Source organism: Sus scrofa, chromosome 12, assembly GCF_054392235.1.
Source record: "Sus scrofa isolate SSC_HxYL_T2T_F1_AM1 chromosome 12, Sscrofa_HxYL_maternal_Yorkshire_Landrace_v2.0, whole genome shotgun sequence".
Lineage (NCBI taxonomy): Eukaryota > Metazoa > Chordata > Mammalia > Artiodactyla > Suidae > Sus > Sus scrofa.
The window spans coordinates 54,207,732-54,232,407 of NC_139394.1; the positions used below are offsets into that span (position 1 = coordinate 54,207,732).

The following is a 24,676-nucleotide window of genomic DNA, read 5'->3' on the forward strand; positions in this document are numbered from 1 at the left end:
GATCCTAGATCCAGTTCTGTTGCTAACCAGTTCTTTAATTTTTAGTTAAGTCTATTTTAATTATTTGCCCCGTTTCTCGCCTACCTCAAAGGCTGGGTTGGATTACTTGTAAGACTGTTTCCAGTTTTAACATTATGAATCAGAATACTACTACCATGAATAATCAAATACATCTTAAGTCACACAAATCAATGACAGACACAGAAACTAAAGAAAATTGTAATAAACCATAAACTCTTTTTGTAAAATTTTATTTTTCTTTAAGATCCTCTAGGTATTCCTATTAACATTCAAAACTACGGCCCAAATAGTTTTCCTGAAGAATTTTTGTAGTATACCTACCTAATATTTCAAAAAGAAGTACAGTTTTCTGTGCATGTTCACGCCAATACTTCATGCTTTCAATAACTGCAGATATAATTCTTAAAGAATTATCCTTTTCCTTAAGCTTTAACTGATATGATGGGGCTTCCTTTTGAAAAAAATAAAAACATGCATTAGAAAAAAAAACCTGTAATTTTTTTCATCATACTCATTGACTTTCTATAAAGATTTTAGGTTATTATAATAGGCAAATGTATAAAGTATGTTACAAGACTATTAAAACATGTAAAAAGACCTGAAGGAGTTCCCATCGTGGCACAGTGGTTAGCGAATCTGACTAGGAACCATGAGGTTGCGGGTTCGATCCCTGCCCTTGCTCAGTGGGTTAAGGATCCGGCGTTGCCGTGAACTGTGGTGTAGGTCGCAGGCGTGGCTCGGATCCTGCGTTGCTGTGGCTCTGGCATAGGCTGGCAGCTACAGCTCCGATTAGACCCCTAGCCCGGGAACCTCCATGTGCCACAGAGGCGGCCCAAGAAATGGCGAAAAGACAAAAAAAAAAAAAAAAAAAAAACTGAAAATTTTAGTACAGTTACTCCCCCAAAGAAAAAGCATCATCAGTACTTTACGAAGGAGAATAAACTAGGATGCACTTGGAGACAATTAAGAAATAATTACTTTTCGGAGTTCCCGTCGTGGCGCAGTGGTTAGCGAATCCGACGAGGAACCATGAGGTTGCGGGTTCGGTCCCTGCCCTTGCTCAGGGGGTTAACAATCCGGCGTTGCCGCAAGCTGTGGTGTAGGTTGCAGACGCGGCTCGGATCGCACGTTGCTGTGGTTCTGGCGTAGGCCGGTGGCTACAGCTCCGATTTGACCCCTAGCCTGGGAACCTCCATATGCCGCGGGAGCAGCCCAAGAAATAGCTAAAAAAAAAAGACCAAAAAATAATAATAATAATTACTTTTCTATTTATCTCTATTTTATACGGACATTCATTTACTCATTCGTTTGTCGATTCTTTGAATATTTTGTAAGCCTTGTATGCCAATCCTTTGTGACAAACACAAGTGAATAAAACACAATTTCTTTCCCTAATGTGCTCACACTCTGGAGGAAAGGAAAGCTGGACACATTCATTCATTCACTCCAAAAATATTTATTAGCACATACTATGTGCCAAACATAGCTAATGAGGAAACAGTACTGAATAAAACAGAAAAGCTATCTACTTTCATAGATTTTACATTCTAATGGGAGATTCAGAAAATAAATAAATATATAATAGAATGTCAGGAATTAATAAATCCTATGCATTTAAAAAAAAACAGGTGAAAGGATAAAAAGAGACAGGGTTTATTACTTTAAATAGGTTATTGAGTGAGGCCAGAGGAAACAGTGAGTGTGAAAACCTTGAGAAGAGAATGTGTTTGGCATTTTCGGAGATCAACTAAGGGGGCGGAATGGACAAGACGGCGGAGTAGGAAAGCCCTGAGCTTGCCTACTCCAATGGATACTCTTAAACTATAATATTTACAGAGAAACTATTGGTGAGAAAAACTGGAAGACTGGCAGAAAAGAAATCATACAAGATATAAAGAAAGAACCAGGGGCAGAGCAAGATGGCGGAGGAGTAAGAGGTCGGGCTCCCCCCTCCCATGAACACATCCAAAAAACACATCTACATGTAAAACGACTCACACAGAACATCAACTGGATGCTGGCAGAAGAACTGAAACCTCCAAAAAGGGCAAAAAACTCTTGACATAATTGGGTAGAACGACAGAAAAAGAGAGAGAAATGCAATCAGGATGGGACCAGCATTCCCAAGAGGCAGCTGTGGAGGACAAAAGGAACCCACCTCCTGGGAAGCCACCCAACTGACGGAAAGATCAGCTGAGCCAGAGGAACCTCAAAGTCGCTGAGAAAAGCACAGCAGCGGGACTGAGACCAGCAAAGCAGAGCGAGAGCCGCACAGATCATCTGAACCACCAGCCTGGACACCACAGCCTGAGATGCTCAGGCGGGGGCTGGGCGCAGAGACTCATGCTCCGGAGGTCAGTCCCAGGGAGAGGACTGGGGCCGGCTGTGCGGGGACAGCCTGAGGGGCTAAGGAGCAGGGTGCCACAGGCAGGGGAGTTGTGACACAGGATGAGGGGAACACCACAGCAGAGGGAACCTGGGAGAATGTCTGGACCCCTGGAAGAGGCAAGGCACCATTGTTGGGAAGAGGGAGAGGAGGAGGGGCGGATGCCAGAGGAAACGCCCTGTGCCAGAGCGTGCACATGCCCGTGGGCTCTCAGAGGGTAGGGCAGCTCTGGCGCAGGCTATGGGTGGCAAGAAGCCTCTTGCTCGTTTATGGGAGGCTGGATGTTTCTTCTGCAGGCTAATGATGGCCAGGCACCTCTTGAGTGGGCCAAGTCCATCAGGAGGCTAAGTGCCACGTGGTGCCTCTTGCACAATCTACAGGTGGCAGGGACACACCACAGCAGTCCTCTCGGAGGCCAGAGGAAGGCGTGGCTTGCCACCACTGGGGGCCTGTGAGTGGGCCCCACCTGCAACCCCAGTCACCTCAGAGGTTGGCAAAAAAGAAAAACAGAGGGCACTACAACCAAGCACCATATGCTGTTGCTCTCACTCCCCGGGAACACACCCGCCCTGCTGCTGCCACTGCCAAACGCTCCAGGCAGTACCCACACACCTGATCTCTGTCACTTCCCAGGATCCTGAAACTAGGAGCAGCCTGTATAGCACCTCCTATGTGGGCTAAGTGAGACCGGTTGCTTCATGCACCATCTACGGGGGGGGGGGGGGGGGGGCAAAACCACCACAGTTATCACTGACTCCAGAGACGGTCCTGGCCCACTCCCACTAGGGGTCGCTGAATAAGCATCACCTGCGGTTCTAATCACTTCAGAGGAGGGCACTGCAATCAAACACAAGCTGCCGTTGCTCCCACTCCCCTGGGAACTCACGCAAAATAAAATACTCTTGCTACTGCCAAATGCTCTGGTCACCTTGTAGATTTGCCTAGAGTTCATCACCACTTCCCAGGGCCCTGCAACTAGGAGTGGCCTGTGCCACCTTCCTGCAGGTCCTTGCTGCTGGTGAGAGCCCAACGACCAGGCACTGACTGCTGGCCCTACCCACTGCCTCCTTCTCGCTGAAAACACACTGAACATCCTGGGGATAGCAGCCTGCTCACACCAAAGAAAGAGACAGCAAATGTTCACACTCCCACACCAAAAATAAACAGTAACCCCCCCCCCAAAAAAATACAAAGGGGTATTCTTGCATAGAAGTAGCCTTACAAGACCGCAGTTTGGCTTCTCCAAACTCACATAAAAAGAAAAACACAAGCAAGATGAAGAAGCTCAGAAACCACTCCCAGTTAAAGCAACAGGAGACTTCACCTAAAGCAGCCAACAATGAAACAGACCTCTGCAGTCTGACGGACCTTCAGTTCAAAAGGGTGATAGTGAAAAGGCTGAAAGAATTAAGAGAGGATATGAACAGTAATGCAGATTCCTTTACAAAGGAACTAGAAAATATGAGGAGGAGCCCAGAAAAACTAGAAAATTCATTTGCAGAGATACAAACTGAGCTAAAGGCAATAAAAACCAGAATGAATAATGCAGAGGAACGAATTAGTGACATGGAAGACAGAATAACATAATCACCCAATCAGGACAGCAGACAGAAAACCAAACGAAAAAATATGAAAGCAATATGAGACCTATGGGATCATATAAAGCAGGCCAAACTATGCATAATAGGAATTCCAGAAGGAGAAGCAAAAGAAAAGGGGATTGAAAATATATTTGAAGAAACTTTGGCTGAAAACGTTCCAAATCTAAAGGATACTGATATCAAGATACAGGAAGCAGAGCAGGCCCCAAACAAGTTGAACCCAAACAGGCCCACACCAAGACATAGTATAATAAACATGACAAAAGGTAAAGAAAAAGAGAGGATTCTAAAGGTAGCAAGAGAAAAGCAAAGTGTTAATTATAAGGGAACCCCCATAATGCTATCAGCTGATTTCTCTACAGAAACACTACAGGCCAGAAGGGAGTGGCAAGACATATTTAAAGTGCTGAAAGGAAAAAATCTGCCACCTAGAATGTTCTTTCAAACAAGAATATCATTTAAAATAAAAGGGGAAATAAAGAATTTTTCCAACAAACAAAAGCTAAGAGTACAGCAATACTAAACCCATTTTAAAAGATACATTGAAAGGGCTTCTCTAAATAAAAAAAGAGAGAGAGAGAGAGAAAAGAAGTAAGAAGAATTAGGATGGAGGAAACCAAAATTGAAAGCAGTCACTTAAATAAGCCAGCATACAGATATAAACATGACCATGTTAAAAAATAAAAGACGTCAAAATCATACAATATGGGGAAGGAAAGTTAGAAAATATAGATTTTTTTTTTGTTTTAATGATGTGTTTGAGCCTATATGACTATCAGGCAAAAGCAAGCAGATACAGGAAAGGATTAACATACTTAAAAAACAAGGCAACCACAAATCAAAACCAAACATTTCATTCACAAGAACTAAAAAGAAAAGTACTCGAGCATAAAATGGAAAACATTCAACCGAAAAAGGAAAAGAAGAGAAACATAGAATCAAGCGGAAAACAAGGTGTAAAATGGCAATAAATACATATCTATTAATAATCACCTTAAATGTCAATGGACCAAATGCTCCAATCAAAAGACACAGAATGGCTGACTGGATGAAAAAGCAAAAACCTTCAATCTGCTGCCTACAAGAAACTCACCTTAGGGCAAAGGACACATATAGATTGAAAGTGAAAGGATGGGAAAACATATTTCAATACCCATGGACAAGACAGGAGCTGCAATACTCATATCAGACCAAATACACTTTAAAACAAAGGCCATAAAGAAAGACGAAGAAGGAGTTCCTGTGGTGGTACAGTGGAAACAAATCCGACTCGAAACCATGAGGCTGCAGATTCGATCCCTGGCCTCACTCAGTGGGTTAAGGATCTGGCATTGCCGTGAGCTGTGGTACAGGTTGCAGACGCGGCTCTGATCCCATGTTGCTGTGGCTGTGGTGTAGTAGGCCGGCAGCTACAGCTCTGATTTGACCCCTAGCCTGGGAACCTCCATATGCCGCTAGTGCAGTCCTAGGGAAAAAAAAAAAAAAAGAAAAAGACAAAGGAGGACACTATTAAAAGATGGTTAAAGGATCCATTCCAGAAAAAGATATCACAATTGTCAATATACATGCCCGTAACATAAGAGCATCCAGATACCTCCAACAACTACTAACAGACATAAAAGGAGAAACTGATGGGAATACAATCACAGCAGAAGACTTTAACACCCCACTCACATCAATGGACAGATCCTCTCGACAGAAAAGCAAATCAATAAGGCAACAGAGATCCTAAAGGACACAATAGAAAAGTTAGACTTAATTGACATTTTCAGGACACTACATCCAAAAAAATCAGAATACACATTCTTCGCAAGTGCGCATGGAACATTCTCAAGAATTGATCACATTCCGGGGCACAAAGCTAACCTCAACACATTTAAGAGTGTAGAAATTATTTCAAGTATCTTCTCTGACCACAATGGCATGAAACTAGAAATCAACCACAGGAAAAGAAATGAGAAAAAACTGACTACATAGAGACTAAACAACATACTACTAAAAAGTCAATGGGTCAATGAGGAAATCAAGAAGGAAATTAAAAAGTACACCAAGACAAATGATAATGAAGGCACAACCTCTCAAAATCTATGGGATGCCACAAAAGTAGTGCTCAGAGGGAAATTCATAGTCATACAGGTCTTCTGCAAAAAAGAAGAAAAATCTCAAGTTGACAACTTAACCCACCACCTAAATGAAGGAGAAAAAGAAGAACAAACAAAACCTGAAGTCAGCAGAAGGAAGGAAATCACAAAGATCAGAGAGGAAATCATTAAAATAGATTCAAAAAATAATAGACAAAATCAGTGAAACCAAGAGCTGTTTCTCTGAAAAGGTAAACAAAATTGACAAACCTCTGGCTAGACTCACCAAGGAGAGAAAGAACCCAAATAAACAAAATAAAAAATGAAAAAGGAGAAGTCACAATGGATACTACAGAAATACAAAAAACCATGCGAGAATACCATGAACTGTGTACTAACAAATTTGACAATCTAGAAGAAATGGACAACTTTCTAGAGTCTTACAGCCTGCCAAAACTGAATCAAGAAGAAATAGGTCAACTGAACAGACCAGTCACTAGAAATGAAATTGACTACGTCATAAAAACACTCCATACGAGTAAAACTCCAGGACCAGATGGCTTCACAGGCAAATTCTGCCACACATACAAAGAGGATCTGGTGCCCATCCTCCTTAAACTTTTTCAAAAGCATGAAGAAGAAGAAGGAACACACCCAAAGACATTCTACGAAGCCACCATCACTCTAATTCCAAAACCAGACAAAGATACCACCAAAAGAGAAAACTATCGGCCAATACCTTTGATGAATATAGACGCAAAACTTCTCAACAAAATCCTAGCCAACCAAATCCAACAGCATATCAAAAAGATCAGACACCACCACCAGGTGGGGTTCATCCCAGGTTCACAAGGATGGTTCAACCTACGCAAATCAATCAACGTCATACACCACCTTAACAAAAGAAAAGTCACAAACCACACGATCATCTCAACAGATGCAGAGAAAGCATCTGACAAAGTCCAACATCCATTCATGACCAAAACTCTCACCAAAGTGGATACAGAGGCAACAACCCTAAACATAATCGGAGCCATTTATGACAAACCCACAGCAAATGGGACACTCAATGGAGAAAAGATGAAAGCCTTCCCACTAAAATCTGGAACAAGACAGGGATGCCCACTCTCACCACTGCTCTTCAACACAGTATCGGAAGTCCTGGCCACAGCAGTCAGACAAACAAAAGAAGGAAAAGGCATCGAAACAGGAAGAGAAGAGGTAAAACTCTCACTGTATGCAGACGACATGATACTAAACATAGAAAACCCTAAGGACTCAACCCAAAAACTACTTCGACTGATTAACAAACTCAGCTAAGGAGCAGGCTATAAGATTAACATTCACAAATCAGTCGCATTTCTGTATACTGACGATGAAATATTACATTGGGAATACAGAAATACCATACCCTTTAAAATTGCACCCCAAAAAATCAAATACCTGGGAATACACCTGACCAAGGAGGTATAGGACTTATATGCCAAGAACTATAAAACATTAGTCAAGGAAATTGAAGAAGACATAAAGAAATGGAAAGCTACTCCATGCTCCTGGGTTGGAAAAATTCATATGGTAAAAATGGCCACACCACTCAAAACAATCTACAGATTCAATGCAACCCCTGTCAAATTACCCACGACATTTCTCACAGAGCTAGAACAAACAATCCAAAAGTTTATATGGAACCACAAAAGACCCAGGATTGCCAAAGCAATTCTGAGCAACAAAAACCAAGCAGGACGCATAACTCTCCCAGACTTCAGGCAATGTTACAAAGCCACAGTCATCAACACAGTGTGCTTCTGGTACCAAAACAGACAGACCGACCAATGGAACCCAAAACAGAGAACCCAGAAATAAACCCAGACACCTATGGCCAACTAATCTTTGACAAAGCAGGCAAGAACATTAAATGGGAAAAAGAAACTCTATTCAGCAAGAATTGCTGCGAAACCTGGACAGCTGCACGCAAATCAATGACACTGGAACACACCCTCACACCAGGCACAAAAATAAACTCAAGATGGCTGAAAGACTTCAACATAAGACAAGACACCATCAAACTCCTGGAACAGAACATACGCAAAACATTCCCTGACATCAACCTTACAAACGTTCTCTCAGGTCAGTCTCCCAAAGCAACACAAATAAAAGCAAAAACAAACCAATCGGACCTAATCAAACGGACAAGCTTTTGCACAGCAAAGGAAACCAAAAAGAACACAAAGAGACAACTTACAGGATGGGAGAAAATCGTGTCAAACGATGCAACTGACAAGGCCTTAATCTCTAGAATGTACAAACACCTTACACAACTCAACAGCAAAAAAGCCAACAACCCAATGGGAAAATGGACAAAGGACCCGAAAAGACATTTCTCCAAGGAAGATACACAGACGGCCAACAAGCACATGCAAACATGCTCAACATCCCTCATTATTAGAGAAATGCAAATCAAAACGACCATGAGATACAACCTCACACCAGTCAGAATGGCCATCATTAAGAAGTCCACAAATAACAAATGCTGGAGGGGGTGTGGAGAAAAAGGAACCCTCCTGCACTGTTGGTAGGAATGTAAGCCACTACAGCCACTATGGAAAACAGTATGCAGGTACCTTAGAAATCTATACATAGAACTGCTATACGACCCAGCAACCCCACTCTTGGGCGTATATCTGGACAAAACTTTGGTTAAAAAAGACACATGCACCCACATGTTCATTGCAGCACTATTCACAATAGCCAAGACATGGAAACAACCCAAATGTCCACTGAGAGACGACTGGATTAGGAAGACGCCATATATACACACAAGGGAATACTACTCAGCCATAAAAAAGAACAAAATAATGCCATTTGCAGCAACATGGATGGAACTAGAGACTCTCGTACTGAGTAAAATCAGTCAGAAAGAGAAAGACAGATACCATATGATATCACTTATATCTGGAATCTAATATATTGCAAAAATGAACCTTTCCACAGAAAATAAAATCATGGACTTGTAGAAGAGACTTGTGGTTGCCAAGGGGGATAGGGAGGGAGTGGGAGCTTGGGGTTAATAGATGCAGACTATTGCCTTTGGAATGGACTGGCAATGAGATCCTGCTGTATAGCAGTGGGAATTATGTCTAGTCACTTATGATGGAGCATGATAATGTGAGAAAAAAAATGTATACATGTATGTGTGACTGGGTAACTACGCTATACAGTAGAAAAAAAACAATGTATTGGGGAAATTTTTTTAAAAAGTTAAAAAAAAAGAACCACAACAAGCCGGGTAGGAGGGCAAGACAGGGTATAGTTAAGACCCATACCCTCGGGGTTGGGCAACCCACAAACACGAGGATAGTTACAACTGCGGAGGTTCTTTCCAAGGAGTGAATGTCCTGAATCTCTCGTGGGCTCCTCAGTGTGGGGTCCTGCACCAAGAAGATGAACCTCCAAGATATTTGGCTTTGATGGCCAGTGATGCTTACTTTCAGGAGAGACAGAGGGCTATGGGAAGTAGAGACTCCAAAATACAAGATTCACACAAAATCTTACTCGCTCTAGGACTCAGGGAGAAGTATTAATTTAAAAGGAGCCTGGGTCAGACCCACCCAGTAATCTTGGAGAGCCTCCTGGAAAGGCAGGAGGCAAATGAGCTTTCCCTATAGACACAAGACACTGAGAGTAGCCATTCTAGGGTGTTTCATTCTACCACATGGACATTACTCCTGGCAAGTGCAGTGCCAAGGCTTGTGCTGGTATACTGGTATATGAGGCTGGGTCCTGAGCCTCTGGTGGACAGGGCCAGGTCCTAGGGCAGCTGTGGGCTCAGGATGTCTTAAGGCATCAGGTGGAATAGGAATATCCTGAGCTCACCTCAGGTTCCATCAGATTTGATGGAGAAATAAAAGTTTTACAGACAAGCAAAAGCTAAAAGAGTTCAGCATGACCAAACTAGCTTTCCGAGAACTATTAAAGGGACATCTCTAGCTAAAACTGGAAATGAAAATTTTTTATAATGAAAATTATAAAAGAAAACAACAAACATGGTTGGGGGGTAAAAATTCAGGGCTGTTTGAACTTAAGAGATTAGAAACTTAAAATAACTGTATATATATATATATATATATATATATAGATTGCTATCTACAGTGTGGGGAATATCGTAAATAACTTTGTAATAACTTTGCATGATAACATAACTAGACTTAATATGTAGTCATTCTGAAATGTATAGAAATACCAAACCATTATGTTGGGTAATAGGAATTAACATAGTATTGTGGGTCATTATTACTTCAAAGACAAACTCACAGGAAAAAGAGATCATTTGTGGTTACCAGAGGCAAAGACAGAAGAAGGGGAAATTGGATAAAAGTGGTCAAAAAGTACAAATTTCCAGTTATAAGATAAATAAGTACTAGAGATAAGCACAATACAATACATATAAAAGTTAAGAGAATCCTGAGAGTTCTCATCACAAGAAAAAAAAATTTTTCCATTTCTTTAATTTCGTGTATATATATGGGATGATGCATGTTCACTAAAGGTATTGTGATAATCATTTCATGATGTATGTAAGTTAAATCATTATGCTGTACACCTTAAATTTATACAGTGCTGTATATATCTGCCAATTATATCTCAATAAAACTGAAAAGAGAGAGAAAGCCTGGTGACATAAGATTATACAAAAATAAAAGGTGAATTAACTAAAATTTTAAAAGATCAACTAAGAATACAGTATACTAAGATATTAATTTTCAGGGAGGGAGTGAGTACTTTCCTTCATGAGGGAAGCGACATATCCAAGAACACTTGAGGGAACTTTTTTTTCTAACTACAATTACCTCCCCTCCTCTTCCCATTCCTAACCAAGATATGAATGCCTCCTGTTGAGGATCACTGCCATAATGAGCCACTGTTACTAAGTTAACTATATCATATCATTCTTGTACAAGGAAACAAGATTGAGAATCACTGTGAAACACGCTATATTAGTCAGATTTCCAGAAAAAAAAATTACCCCAAAGAGCTTATTAAAAAAAACTGCCTACAGGTGTACAGGCAAAATAAATATAGTGTACTTAAGCACTCAAAGACTAACAACAAGAAACTGCTACCACTTCTAGGCTGAAAGGACAAGCAGAAGAGATAAAATTACCAAGCCTGTGAAAGCTGGACTCATGGAGGGGCTACATGATGCACGGACACTATCACCTACAAAACCACATTTAAGCAGGGAGGGAATAGGAAAACCTCTCTTCCTACCCTTTGATGTACGATGTTCTGCCAGTAACTTCCACTCCCACTGGCTGATTCCTAACAGAAGCAAGGTAAAGGATCCCAGGATGATACACTATGTAGGACCATTCAGCCCTCCAGAACACAAATAAGAGCAGAGGAGAAAGAATATATTAGGTCAGGAGGTGAGGAAGGGAAGACAGCAAACAGCCAGCACACACAATACACACAATATAGAACAACTAGAGTGAGTAGCAGAAAGAGGAAATAAGACTGAGGCACAGGTATGGGGAAAAATAAACCAGAGTCATATTAGACTGCATATCATGCATAAAGAATCACGAAGAGTCTGAAATGGTTGGAGAATTGAACAAGTAGTAAAATATGGAATACAAAGATGGAAAAGTAAGTAAGACCAAATTATAGAGCAGAGGTCAGCAAACTACGGCCTGCAGCCCAAACCTAATCTGCTGTCATTTTGGGATAAACTTTCATTGGAACTCAGCCACACTCATTCACTTATGAATTACCTATGGGTGCTTTTAAACTACAACAGCAGAAGGTATAGTTGAGTAGTTGCAAAAGAGACAGTATTACCCTTATAGAAAGAGTTTGTTCACCCTTATTTTAAAAAACTGACATATGAAGAACTTGAAAAATGTCTGCAAGCAATGAACAAACTATCATTATCTCAGTAATCAGTAAAGAGTGAAATTCACAACCCCATAGGAAACTCTAAAACAACTACAAAAAGAAGCAGCCATTCACAAATTCTAAGAAAATATTCTAAAAACTAACATTCACCTACTCCAATGAGACTGGGTATTTGTGCTAATAAAGTAATGTATGCCATGGGAGTGATTTCAAATGCAACTTTTTAAATTCTTACCATATTTTTAATGTAAATACAAAAATGCAAATAATTAATACTTAAAAGTTTACCTTGAGGGCATTTTCTTCCGGAAAACCATCCAACGTTTTTTTCTTAAATTGATTTTGTTGCAAACTGGGCTTAAATGCCTGTAATGCATTGTTTTTGTCTAGACTTCTCATTGTGGTGCCAGATATTTTTGATGAATGTGTTTGTCTGAGTAATTCACTTTCTCTTTGGTGAGATAAGTTAGTAGATTCAGATACTCTCAATTGTTTCTGTTGTTGAGCTCCCAAATTCTTTGGATAAGAATTTATTCCACTATCTGACATTACATTCGTTCTTTTAAAATGAGGCTTAAAATCACTTTTATCCCAAGTTTTTAAACTGGTATTTTTGTTGCCATCTGTGTAGCTGTAATAGTTTAAAAAAAAAGTTAGTTTTGTTTCTATATACTTTTTCTTAATTAAAAGAATATTATTAATAACAATTTGCATTTACATGGTAATTTGTGACTTATAAACTACTTTGTAATTACTGACCAGTTAGAAATTCCAAATATATCACAACAACCCTACAATTATATCTATCTTTTCAGGTGATGAAATTGAATCTTAAAGAGGAAGAAGTAACTTAACCAAAGTCATATAGCAATGACAATCCAAAACCCAGTGAATCCTCATCTCCGAACTCAAAGTCTAGTACCAGAGTATATCTTCAAACTATATAAGCCTTCATATGACTTATCTCAGAGTAGAAAGAATTTGAGGACTTTTATCTCCTTTTTTATACATTTACTTTTTAATTTTATACGAAGTAAAATTTTCAAAAGTTAAACTATGGCTTGTCGGTGATTTTAAATAACAAGGCAGGGTAGACAGACGTTTGACTAGAAATTTTGTACTTTTACTGTGTAGTTTAAAAGCCCTATTTATAAATCTGTTCCGGCATTTTACTAGCTACACTAACCTGAGATATATTTACTAGCTAATCAGAACATGATAATGAGGCCAAAATCAAAACTATAATTTCTCAGCAGGCTAGTTAAAAGTTCCACACAGAAAAACTAGTCCAAGCCACAATTACTTACTTCTGAACAATTTTCCTTAAAATATCACAAGTACTATAAGAGGGCAAACAATGCAAACCCTATCTTGTTAGGGAAAATAATCCAAGAAAAGATCTAGGTTCTAGTGACCAGAAATAAATCCAGATAATATGGGACCTGCATCTTGTATAATTTGGGGAGCCTTCGTAAGTAAATTATGTACAAAATTTGGTGTGAAAATAAGAAATCACAAATAATTACAAAATTTTTAAGGATGATAAATACCACAAACATCACAATATCCAGGAAAAATTATTATTATCAAGGATTAACTCCATGATACACCTCTACCTAAGACCTTTTTCCTACCTTGACCACTTCTTCGTATGATAACTTTATACTCAATACAGAGAACAGAAACATATTTCTATTCTTCATGGCTATAAAAAGTACTTTTATTTTTATAGTTTAAAAATAAAATTAAACTACAAAAGTTTAGTTTCTTTTAGCTTTACAACTCCTTATTACAACACATCTTCAACTTTCTCAAATGTTTTTGCTCAGGAGGTGCTCCTAGCCTAGGGACAAGCTCTGTGAGAACTGCGGTTCTTTCATCTTGCTGGGTGTGCCCACGCACGTGCTTCTTCAGCAGTCAATCCAGCACAGTCAGATCCTCAACATCCTAACTAGACCATGAAGTCTAAATTGTAGTGGCTCCTAAACAAGGCAGAGAGCAGCATCTCCCTCAGATCCTTCCCCTTAGGGACAAAGATAGGGTACAAATGCTCTATTAAGATTCCCAAGAACAGACTATTACTGGAGCCAAACGGATGTGAAGGTAAAGCTATCCACCCAGCAACCATGCCTATAGTCTCACACCAGGATATAGGGATGACCCCGGCATGGTACAGGCCTACACTCAATTCCAGCTGTTGCTTTCTTCTCTGGCCCATGGAACAGAACATGCCTTTGAAGGGGACAAAGAAATTAAAGCTTTGATGCTTTAGCATCATTAACTTTATGGTAAATTCTCCTCTGCTAATAAAAACTCTTAGATTTTGCATATCTGCCTGGACTATACTCACAGTTTAGATCAGTGGAAAGGTAAATAACTCAAGTTAGAGTAAAATATGAAGTCAGGAGTTCCCGTCGTGGCACAGTGGTTAACGAATCCGACTAGGAACCATGAAGTTGCGGGTTCGGTCCCTGCCCTTGCTCAGTGGGTTAACGATTCGGCATTGCCGTGAGCTATGGTGTAGGTTGCAGACGCGGCTCGGATCCCGCGTTGCTGTGGCTCTGGTGTAGGCCAGTGGCTACAGCTCCGATTCGACCCCTAGCCTGGGAGCCTCCATATGCCGCGGGAGCAGCCCAAAGAAATAGCAAAAAGACCAAAAAAAAAAAAAAAAAATATGAAGTCAGTCAAAAATTGGTATACAGATATTTTAGAATACTTTAAAAAATTTATATTGTATTCTTTTAAAATACTTTTTGTTATAACATTCTGAAAATAACGAAAGTAACATAGCTAAAAATAGTCAAAACTCTGCAAATTGTTTGATATACTCTATTATGGGAAGAATGAGAATATAAATGCCTTGGAAATTGGAAAAAATGTTCTTTCCTGGAGAAGCCAAAATCATCTAGAGAAGGAAAGGTACTAGAATGGAAAAGCACACTGACACAAAAGAAAAGACAACATGGTAATTATGAGATAAAGAAACTAGGAGTTCCCATCGTGGCTCAGTGGTTAACAAACCCAACTAGTATCCATGAGGATATGGGTTTGATCCCTGGTTCTGCTCAGTGGGTTAAGGATCTGATGCTGCCATGAGATGTGGCTTGGATCCCACGTTGCTGTGGCTGTGGTGTAAGCCAGCAGCTGCAGCTCAGATTTGACCCCTAGCCTGGGAACCTCCACATGCCACAGGTTCAGCCCTTAAAAAGACAAAGGAAAAAAAAAAAGAAACTAAAATTACCTTCCCCTTCATCAAATGCCTATGAGGACATGAAAATCTCTGGATTCAGAGTATTTAAGCTAAGGCTGTCCAGCAATTACCAAGGAGCTTAAAGATCTTAATAGGTTAGAAGTACAACATTCAACTACGGTCCAGAAGAATCGTAACAAGGATGGGAGTGTCAAGAAAGTGCTCCAGAGACAGAGTATGAAAGAGAAGAATCCAATCTTTGGCCAATCCGAGCAAGGTAAAGGAGACGTAAAATTTAGTTATTATGGGGAGTCTGCCATTTCTTTCTATGAGTTACTGACTTAAATTATACATTACCTTACATTAACTTTTACAGCAGGTCTATATAACAAGAATCATTGAAAGACATGATGCATGGTAAGAAAACAATTCCAAGTGAATAGGGCAATAGGTATTCTAATTACTCCATATATAAGAACATCAAATAAACTGTTATGTTTATAAAATCCTTAATGAAGGACTTTCATGGTAGCGACAGACAAGACAACACAAAGTTTACATAAATACATCAAAAGAATTTTATATTTTATCCACCATACACATTTAGTGCTGGCAGGTCTCTGGATATCATCTAGCTCAACTTTTTTAAATAAGATTTTAAGAAAGATATACCTTGATTTTTCTGTTAAAAAATTATTTTTTTATTTTTTTTTATTTCCCCAATACATTATTTTTTTTCCTACTGTACAGCATGGTGACCCAGTTACACATACATGTATACATTCTTTTTTATCACATTATCATGCTCCATCATAAGTGAATAGACATAGTTCCCAGTGCTACACAGCAGGATCTCATTGGTAATCCATTCCAAAGGAATGCATCTATTAACCCCAAGCTTGAGGTTAAAAATTAATTAATGGCTATCTCTGGATCAATGTGACTATGAATAACTTTTTACCTTTCACTTTTTTTCCTAGAAGGATTATATTACTTTTATAATAAGAACAGTAGACTATTATAGAAAAAAAGAGAACACCTTGTCTTCCCTTAAAAACAATTTATGTCTCTACATGAACCTATTTGCCAGATTGTGTCCAATTTCCAATTTCTAAAGTTTTCACCTCTCCTCAACTGAGATTTCTTAACCACCAAGTGCAATCCTAATTTCTCTAAGACCAATTAAGTCTAGTTGTAGGAGCATAAAAGCTTGAAGATGTAACCTCAGTTCATCCCTCCTTCTCATCCAGTATAGTAATTCTGGTAAATTAAACCTATCTTAACAACTTGTCTAACAGCATAATACCTAAAAGAATGGGAGTCTGCATTGCTCTTGCAAATTTCATGTTTCAGGATAGTCTAGATAAGAGTTACAGGATAAAATACAGGATACCCAGTTAAATTTGAATTTCAAATAAATAACAAAATTTTAGTGTAAGTATGTCCCAAACACTACATGTGGCACTATGTGTTGATTACCTGAAATTCAATTTTAACTGGGCATCCTGTATTTTTATTTGCTAAATCTGTCAATGTTAGCCTAGATTCTAAACCTAAGCATAGAACAAGTTAAAAGATATTCAACAGATTACCAAGTGCCTACTTGGGTTTTCAAGTGTTTTCTGGTCCTCTATTTTCTGATGTTACATTCCATCTGACAGGTCATCTATTATTTCAAACTGGAATATCTGATACTGACTACCTATCCAGATTATAATCTGGTACCTAATTCTCTAATACCCATCAGCATGAATTTTCTCCTAGCACTTGCAGCTGGAACTATGCCTCCAAGGAATATCTCAAACCACTGACTAGGCCTAGTGTCAAGCAGTGGTACTGAAGAAAGAACTAACTGGTCCTGAGGAAGATAGCATGACTAGTAATATTAATATTAAATTTTTTAAAATAAGAATATTATTTTGCTATATTAACCACTTTATTAAATAAAGTTTCCCCTTTTAAAAAATATGGTATCTTTATCTAATGAAAGTGAGAGTAAGGTTAACTTCATAGGGTAGTTGTAAGGATTATTAAAATAACATATTGAGGCACTAAATAATGACTGATACATGATCTGGGTTTGGTGTTGTTTTTCCAAAACTTTGTTTCCCAAATTATTTCTTTCAATATTTGCCACTTGCCTAAGAATACTAAAGCTCAACCTAAAAAATAATCCAGGTCCTTTTTCTGTTTTTTTCATATTACTTAGACATTAAACTTAGATACTTCCAACAATGACCCAGAAGTACCCTCACCATCTTCCTTGATGGTCTTCTTCATTTCTTGAGCCCTACCACTACAGATGTTTATGCATTTCATTCTCCACCTTTCCTTTCTTACACTACCCTATTTTCATTGGAGCTGACTACCTTACCGGGGTAAGACTGAGAATTCTATTTGGTTCTCAATCTTTAAATACATCCAACATTTAGATACAGTTATTCTTAACTCTTTACCTACTGTCAATTAGATCATTAATGATATACAGCAAAATTAAAAATTCATCATGATAAATACTAGCAGAAATTTCTTTATAATATGAAGTATTCTCTGGAAATATAATTACTGCCAAATTACCTACTTTTAAAGTTGTATATGGCATATTCCCTTCTTTTACAAAACATAATTAATATAACTATACATAGTTATTAAGTATAAAAATTTCCTAAATGTAATTCTGTTTAAGATAGAGGAAGAGGGAAGGGAGTAAAGGAGGAGTTGGGAAGGAGAAGAATAAACAGAATAATAAAAATCTTAAGCAGACTCACCTCCAACCACTCTTGCTTCTTTCAGCATTTGATTGAATAGATATAGACACAGAATCTTGATTTCTCAGGGGATGAGAAACTGAAAGCGGTATTTGCCTTTCAAGAAAAAAAAAATGTCTTATTAACTATTTGTTCCCCAATTGAGAAATACAAAAATATAAAATATACATAGAAGAATAACATCAGTCAGTAACAGACAAACACATTCATTGGTATATATTTTTCCACATACCCTGTGTTCACTGGTTTTCTTAAAGGAGGCAACTCTGGATTCATAGCTTCCCAGGCCCAATCTCAAAAGATATAAGTAACATACATAAGAATAAAATATATAACTTTTTTTGAAATAATTATTTGATATTTATTTAATTTGCAGGGAGAAGAAGTTGAAAACTTGAAGAAGAAAAGAACTTAAATATATGGACATGTTCTCCAACAGTACTTTGTTGTGGAATTTGTCACAGCCTACTTTATTCATTTTTTTAGATGTCTTTCCTCCCATTGTACTCTAAGCAAGGTAATAGCTTAGTTCATATTTCTTGCACAGTCAATCCTAGTATAGCACCTTGTTCTTTGTAATGTAAACTCATTATAATAAAATCATTGTTTCTTAATCCCAATGCACAGCAAGAAATACATCAAAACCCAGAACATATACATGCATGATGTGCATGTGTACACATGTGTGTCTGAGAGAGAGAAAACGTAACAATTTTACCAACAATTCTTATTCTTACTATGTGTGATACACTGATATTTTATATTCTATTCTACTTAAGTCTCTTCTGTTTCTCTTCTTTAAAAATTGGCTATTTACCAATGTATTAATGGATCAAGAAAAAATTTGGAAAACACTGGTCTAGTCCTATCTCTTACCCAATATAAGAATATTATTATATCTCTGATAGATAGCAATCCTGGTCAGAGTTTAAAGAGTTCAGTACTTCAGGAGAATGCACACTTCCCTATGTTGAACTCTAGCTGTTATTTTTCAAGATGATCCATCACTCACGCTACTCAGAATTTTTTAATAGTAGTAGATGACCAGATAAATGCCCACTCATGCACACCTATGTGAATTTTTTATTTTTATCCATAAAAATGATAATTATATTAAATTCATACTTCTAATTCCTCAAACGTGTAAGAAAAAAAATAAAGATTTTAAAGTAGCTTAAAATCTATGGTGCACACTGAATGAAATTAACAAGTGTTGTCATCTATAAAAGGATTTTAAAATTCTAGCTGCATAAAATCCTACTAAAGGTTTTTTAACATGTACCCAAAAAAGTAAATGTATATAACCAGCATGTACCAAGTACATTTCAGAATATCTGCCTGTCCACTGTTCATGCCTTCTTCCAGAAAGGAGTAAAAAGTAAGCAAACATTAAGACCTCCCAGCACAACCCACCACAGCTAATTGTTTCAGAGATTAGAGGCCTAACCATAAAGCTAAATCAGGATTTCAGTTACCTCACTTTAAAATATGAACTGAAGCAAAGGCTCTCTTTCTCTAGAATTTGAATCAGGAGAAACAGTGGGCAGCCAACGACAGGCTCTGAGAACTAGAACTAAAAACTATGTTAACACCCAACAAGGGCAATTCAGCTCACGTGCCAGTTGAAGCTATAAGGAAGCCAACTGGATGAAAGAGTGAAAACCAACAAATGAAGAAAGGCAAAGATGATGTAAGAAGAGAAAAAAGACTAGGGCCAAGCACTAGAAATTCCTGGGCTTCTACCCTTCCTAAAGTCTATTTTCTTCAATTTTTCCAATGTTCCCATTCACACTTATCCTTATTCCTGAAGCAACTTGAGTTTCTTCATTCTTTATCACCAAATATTTAAGTTATAATACCTATGTGTTTTGAAAAAGAAAAATATCTTTACAATATAGGCTACTACTTTATTAGAACAAAGGCTCCACATTTAAGATACTCCATTTAAATGCTAAGACATCCCTGTAGACAAGGAAACCCAAACTACTGTACTGGAATGTTCAAAAAGAGCCAAGTAATGCTTATAATTGGATAGTGGGAAGAAGAAAAAAATAAACTTTCTATTTCCATTATACTAAAACAGAAATGGTAATTTTCTATAATCCCATTTTGTACTTACTGAAAATTTTCACCTTATTTTCTTACCTGTTGGTAGAGGAGGGAAATCATAACTGTCAGAAGCAGTACTGACACCTGGATCATTTTTAAGTGGACTGGATGTTAATGGCTGTCTATTCCTCTTTTTCTGATTGAACAATGGTACAGGCAAACAGCCTAAATTGATGTACCAATAAATTAGTACCTAATAGGCAAATCTAATTATAGAATAATTACTCATATAATACACAACTTGGATTTGTCTACTTCTATATGTTAATTTCACATTTATTAGATATATTTCTATAGATTTGGATATATTTTTACAATCTTTTTAGGATACCAAATAGCTTTGTCTAAAAACTCCTTTCATATTCTGTTAACAGTGCCTTAATTCTCTTGTTTGGAATTAATTCCCATCTCCTCCCTCATCCCCCAAACCTTTCCAAATCCACTGTTTGTTTTCCTTACTTCCCTCCTGTACTTGCTTATCATCATATCAACTGGAGGGGACCCTTCAAGTACAATAAAGGTAAGGGAAAAACAAAATTTGACCCATGCTTTCCAAAACCCTAACCACTCTCTGAACGACGGCAGCACACCCTTTAATGCCATGGTTCTCAAACTTTAGTAAGACTTATCTGTAATTATGCTTAACAGGCCAGTTCCTAGATGCCACTCACATAGGTTTTATTTTAATAATTTTTGGAAGCCAAAACTCTGCAATTTCAGCACAAACTCCAGGTGTCTGTAGTGCATATTTCTGTGGATCATTTTAAGAATGCCCAAGAGTAACAGGAATAAATATAAATGAGAATAAATACTACTCCACACCCTCCAGATGAGAGACCTGAGATCTCAAGTCAAGTCAGAAGTCAGAATTTACAAACACTAAAATTAAAAGGTATCTCAGGGAGAAAAGAAGTCAAAAAGCTTGCACACTGCCAAAGTTAAAGAACCTAGATAGGGCTCAAGCTTCCTAACTCAGTTTAGATATCTTGCCACTGTACTAAACACTAGTTGATCCATCAACACTACAGGAGAATATACTCTGTGATAACTGCCTAATGAACAGCTGGGAAAATGATGTGGGTTCTAGAGGTCAGACTGTCTATGTTTGAATTACAGCTTCAAAGAAGGCTTGAATTATAATTTTAAAGTACAAAATACAGCTATCTCCTTAAACTCATTGTGTCAATATGACATAATAGTAATATATGATTTAATGTCTTTCTTCCATTTCATACATTACTTACTTAGCATCTTTGTGCCTTTGTTTCTCATCTAGAAAACAGGTGTGATAATAATAACTATCTCAGAGTTAAATAAATTAATATATATAATCAAGTGCCCAGAATACAGTACATCCACCATAAACAACAGCTGTTATCTTCACTGTGCACCATCATCATTCCCTTGGTTCTCATCATCCTTGCTTCTGTCCTTATACTAATAAATTGGGAATGCATAAATGGCAGGGGAAGCTGTTAGGGAGAAAAGAAATACTTCTGGAACTATTTTAAATAAGTCATAAATAAAAATGTTAAATATTATTAATTTCTTTACTTTCAGCATAAAAGCACAAAACAACTCAAGCAACTGGGTTTGCAGAAAGCATAAATCCAGGAAAGTCTGATTTTATTTCCACCTAGGCCATTTCGTCTTGAGTAAAAAGTTCTTTCCTTCAGCCTAAAAAGTAAAGCAGGTAGACTATATGTTCATTCTTTTTAAAAGTTCCTTCCAAAATGTTGCATCTATATACTATACAAGGTTTACATGTTACATACAAACTATAAAAAAAATCTTTAAATAAAAGTTGATCAATACCTGCTGTACTTCGAGCTGAATTTTCATTTAGGTTTCTCTTCATTTCCTTCAATATCAAAGTCTCTAACTTTTTCTTTAGCACTCCAACTTTACAACATGAAGTTGACTAAACCTTCAAAAACAAGAAATTTATAACTCATACTGTATCAACAGCAAAATCAAATTCTCAACCTGGTAATTACTGAAATTAGGGTTTAAAACTTTGATTTTGAACCTGATAACATAAACACTCTATGGCGTCTTTTGCTTTTTGAGTAAGATTTTTCAACATAACCTATTTTTCCAAATCTGTTTGAAGTAAGTTAAGACTAGAGTGACTATAGCCTTGCTTCCTAAACACATGTGGATTTTCACAGAGTCTATGTAATTTATTACAGAACCAAGGACCCACAGTAAGAATAAATCTAAAACAGATCTACAAAGAGGGAAATGGACTACAACACTGGCAAACATACATAATTGAACTAGTCATGTAAGAATATGTTCTTGGAGTTCCCGTCGTGGCACAGTGGTTAACAAATACAACCAAGGTTGCAGGTTCAATCCCTGGCCTTGCTCAGTGGGTTAAGGATCCAGCGTTGCCGTGAGCTGAGATGTAGGTTGCAGACCCGGCTCGGATGCCGCATTGCTGTGGCTCTGGCGTAGGCCGGCGACTACAGCTCCGATTAGACCCCTAGCCTGGGAACCTGCATATGCGGAGGGAGTGGCCCTAGAAAAAGCCAAAAAAAAAAAAAAAAAGACTATGTTCTGTGTCTGTTTAAAACTCTATGCTGTACAACAGAAACTAAAAATACACTGTAAATCAACACTTTAATTTTTAAAAAGAAAGAAAATTACATGTAAAAAAAGAAAAAAACTCTATTCAGCAGTTCTTTTGTTGGAGCAGAGGGTTAAATATCAGACACTGTCACTGCAGCAGCTTGGGTTGCTGCTGTGGCACGGATTCCATCCCTGGCCTAGGAATTTTCACATGCTTCCGTCACGGCAAAAAACAAAACATCCCCTCTATGCAGATCATCTGCTTTGGCCATTAATTTGATATCCCTGGATGATACAATACCAAGACAAAGGCCTCATTTAATATCCAGAATAACAGTAACGATAAGTTTCCACTATTTCTATAACTTCAATAACTGAAACAAGATTTTTTTCGCTATTTTTTTCTTTTATCACAGTTTTTGCCGTATTTTTTCCATGTTTAGCCTCTTATATTTTAATCCCAATTTAATTCAACAAAGACCTCTTCTGTGAAAAGGTAAAATGCAAACAAGATCATTTCTGCTCCCAAGTTCACTGCCCCATAAAACAAACAGACATGAACACCACTTGACTAATAATGTAAATCGTACTGAGGTAAATATTAATTTCCAAATATCGCCTCTAGAAATAAAACGAGAAACGAGGTCAGGGACTGCCTCCCCTTTGTTTCCACAGCTTGGCCTTGAAGCTGGATATACGTAATCCTTTGGAAGATATTCTTGGTCCCATTCTAGGAACTAAAAGAGAGGTTACGGGGAGTTCCCATTGTGGTTCAGTGGTTAAGGAACCCGACTAGGAACCATGAGGCTGTGGGTTCGATCCCTGGCCTTGCTCAGTGGGTTAAGGATCCAGCGTTGCCAGGGAGCTGTGGTGTAGGTCGCAGACAAGGCTGGGATCTGGCGTGGCCGTGGCTGTGCTGTAGACTGGCGGCTACAGCTCCGATTCGACCCCTAACCTGGGAACCTCCATATGCCGCGGGTGGGGCCCTAAAAAAAACAAAAAACAAAATAAAAAATAAATAAAACAGAGGTTACGCAACCTTCTCTTAGCCCAGAAACACCAACAACACATCCTGAATTTAGGGTTGACACGTTTCTGAGTCTCTGACTCTGGACCACTGACCCTGGGTACAGGGACTCTGAACCACGCTCCCACCGCCTCCTCCCTGCTCCCCGCTCGGGCTTCCAACTGGACCCTAACTGCATTAATCTGAGTGGTGGCGTCGATGTGCCGAAAGTTTGCTTAACGCGTGCGTGCGCGTGCGCCAAACACCGACAGACCGTTGCCTCAGAACGAGGCCATGAGGCCTATGTGCGCCCCTCCTGGGAAAAACGAAAAACTCCGGTCAGGGTCCTGTTCTCTTCCAACTATCTCTCCTGTTCCGGGGATCAGGGCAGTTTGGTACCTAGGGCCTACACAGGCTCCTTCCCTTCTTGGCCCTCCTGCTAAGACGACGCGCAACTTTAACCCTCAAGCGCCTCACCTCAGTCAACCGTTACCGAAGCAGCTCAGTCAGCAACCGCCGCTCCCTTCCCGCCTCTGAAAAAGCGCAGGCGTGGCGCCGTACGCATGCGCACCCGCCCACGTTGCTGACGCGCAGGCGCAGACGCCACGGCTTCCAGGCCGGGCGGGGTGGAGAATGGCGTCCTTCGTTCTGTGGACAAAGAGGGAGAGATTCTTGCCCCCTCCCTCTGGAACGGAAACCTGAGCTCTTCCCCCCCCCTCACCCCCGCCCCACAACCTCCCCTGTGTTCTCACACTGTGAGGTACGCTATGAAGGAATGTTCTACCTCTTTGGAGTTTTGCCTGGAGACGGACAAGCCTGTTCTAGTTGCCTGTGGGGCCCCGCTGGCTTCTGCCCTGGCTTCGTCCTAAATTAGGGCCCACGGCTGGTCTCCCAACCCCGTTCTCTCACGTGGAGAGCATTTCTTAGGTTCTGGACCTCAGTTTGTGAGATGCGATGGCAACCCAGAGCCTGCCTAGAAGAGAATGTCTCAAAGGCCGTGGGCCTCATAAGGATCTCGCTTGGTCTGGCTGAGTTTCTGAGTCAG

The 24,676-nt window shown here is 38.9% G+C and overlaps 1 protein-coding gene across 7 annotated transcripts in view; it reads right to left on the reverse strand.

Moving 5' to 3' along the window:
- The window catches only part of SPATA22 (spermatogenesis associated 22), a 170,916-nt gene extending 146,750 nt beyond the window's left edge, over positions 1-24,166 (reverse strand). For 5 of the 7 annotated variants that reach the window (XM_084982606.1, XM_084982608.1, XM_084982607.1 and 2 more), the window contains exons 1-7: positions 24,109-24,166; positions 21,867-21,978; positions 20,088-20,216; positions 18,175-18,235; positions 17,943-18,038; positions 12,273-12,615; positions 343-472 (exon numbers count right to left, since the gene is read on the reverse strand). In XM_084982606.1, coding sequence (XP_084838732.1) covers positions 343-472; positions 12,273-12,615; positions 17,943-18,038; positions 18,175-18,235; positions 20,088-20,216; positions 21,867-21,909 — 802 coding nt within the window. In that variant the 5' untranslated portion in view covers positions 21,910-21,978; positions 24,109-24,166. Of the gene's footprint in view, positions 1-342; positions 473-12,272; positions 12,616-17,942; positions 18,039-18,174; positions 18,236-20,087; positions 20,217-21,866; positions 21,979-24,108 lie in introns of those variants that run through there. The other 2 variants (XM_084982609.1, NM_001177921.1) reach the window with 2 other exon arrangements.
- Positions 24,167-24,676: the final 510 nt, after the last annotated feature.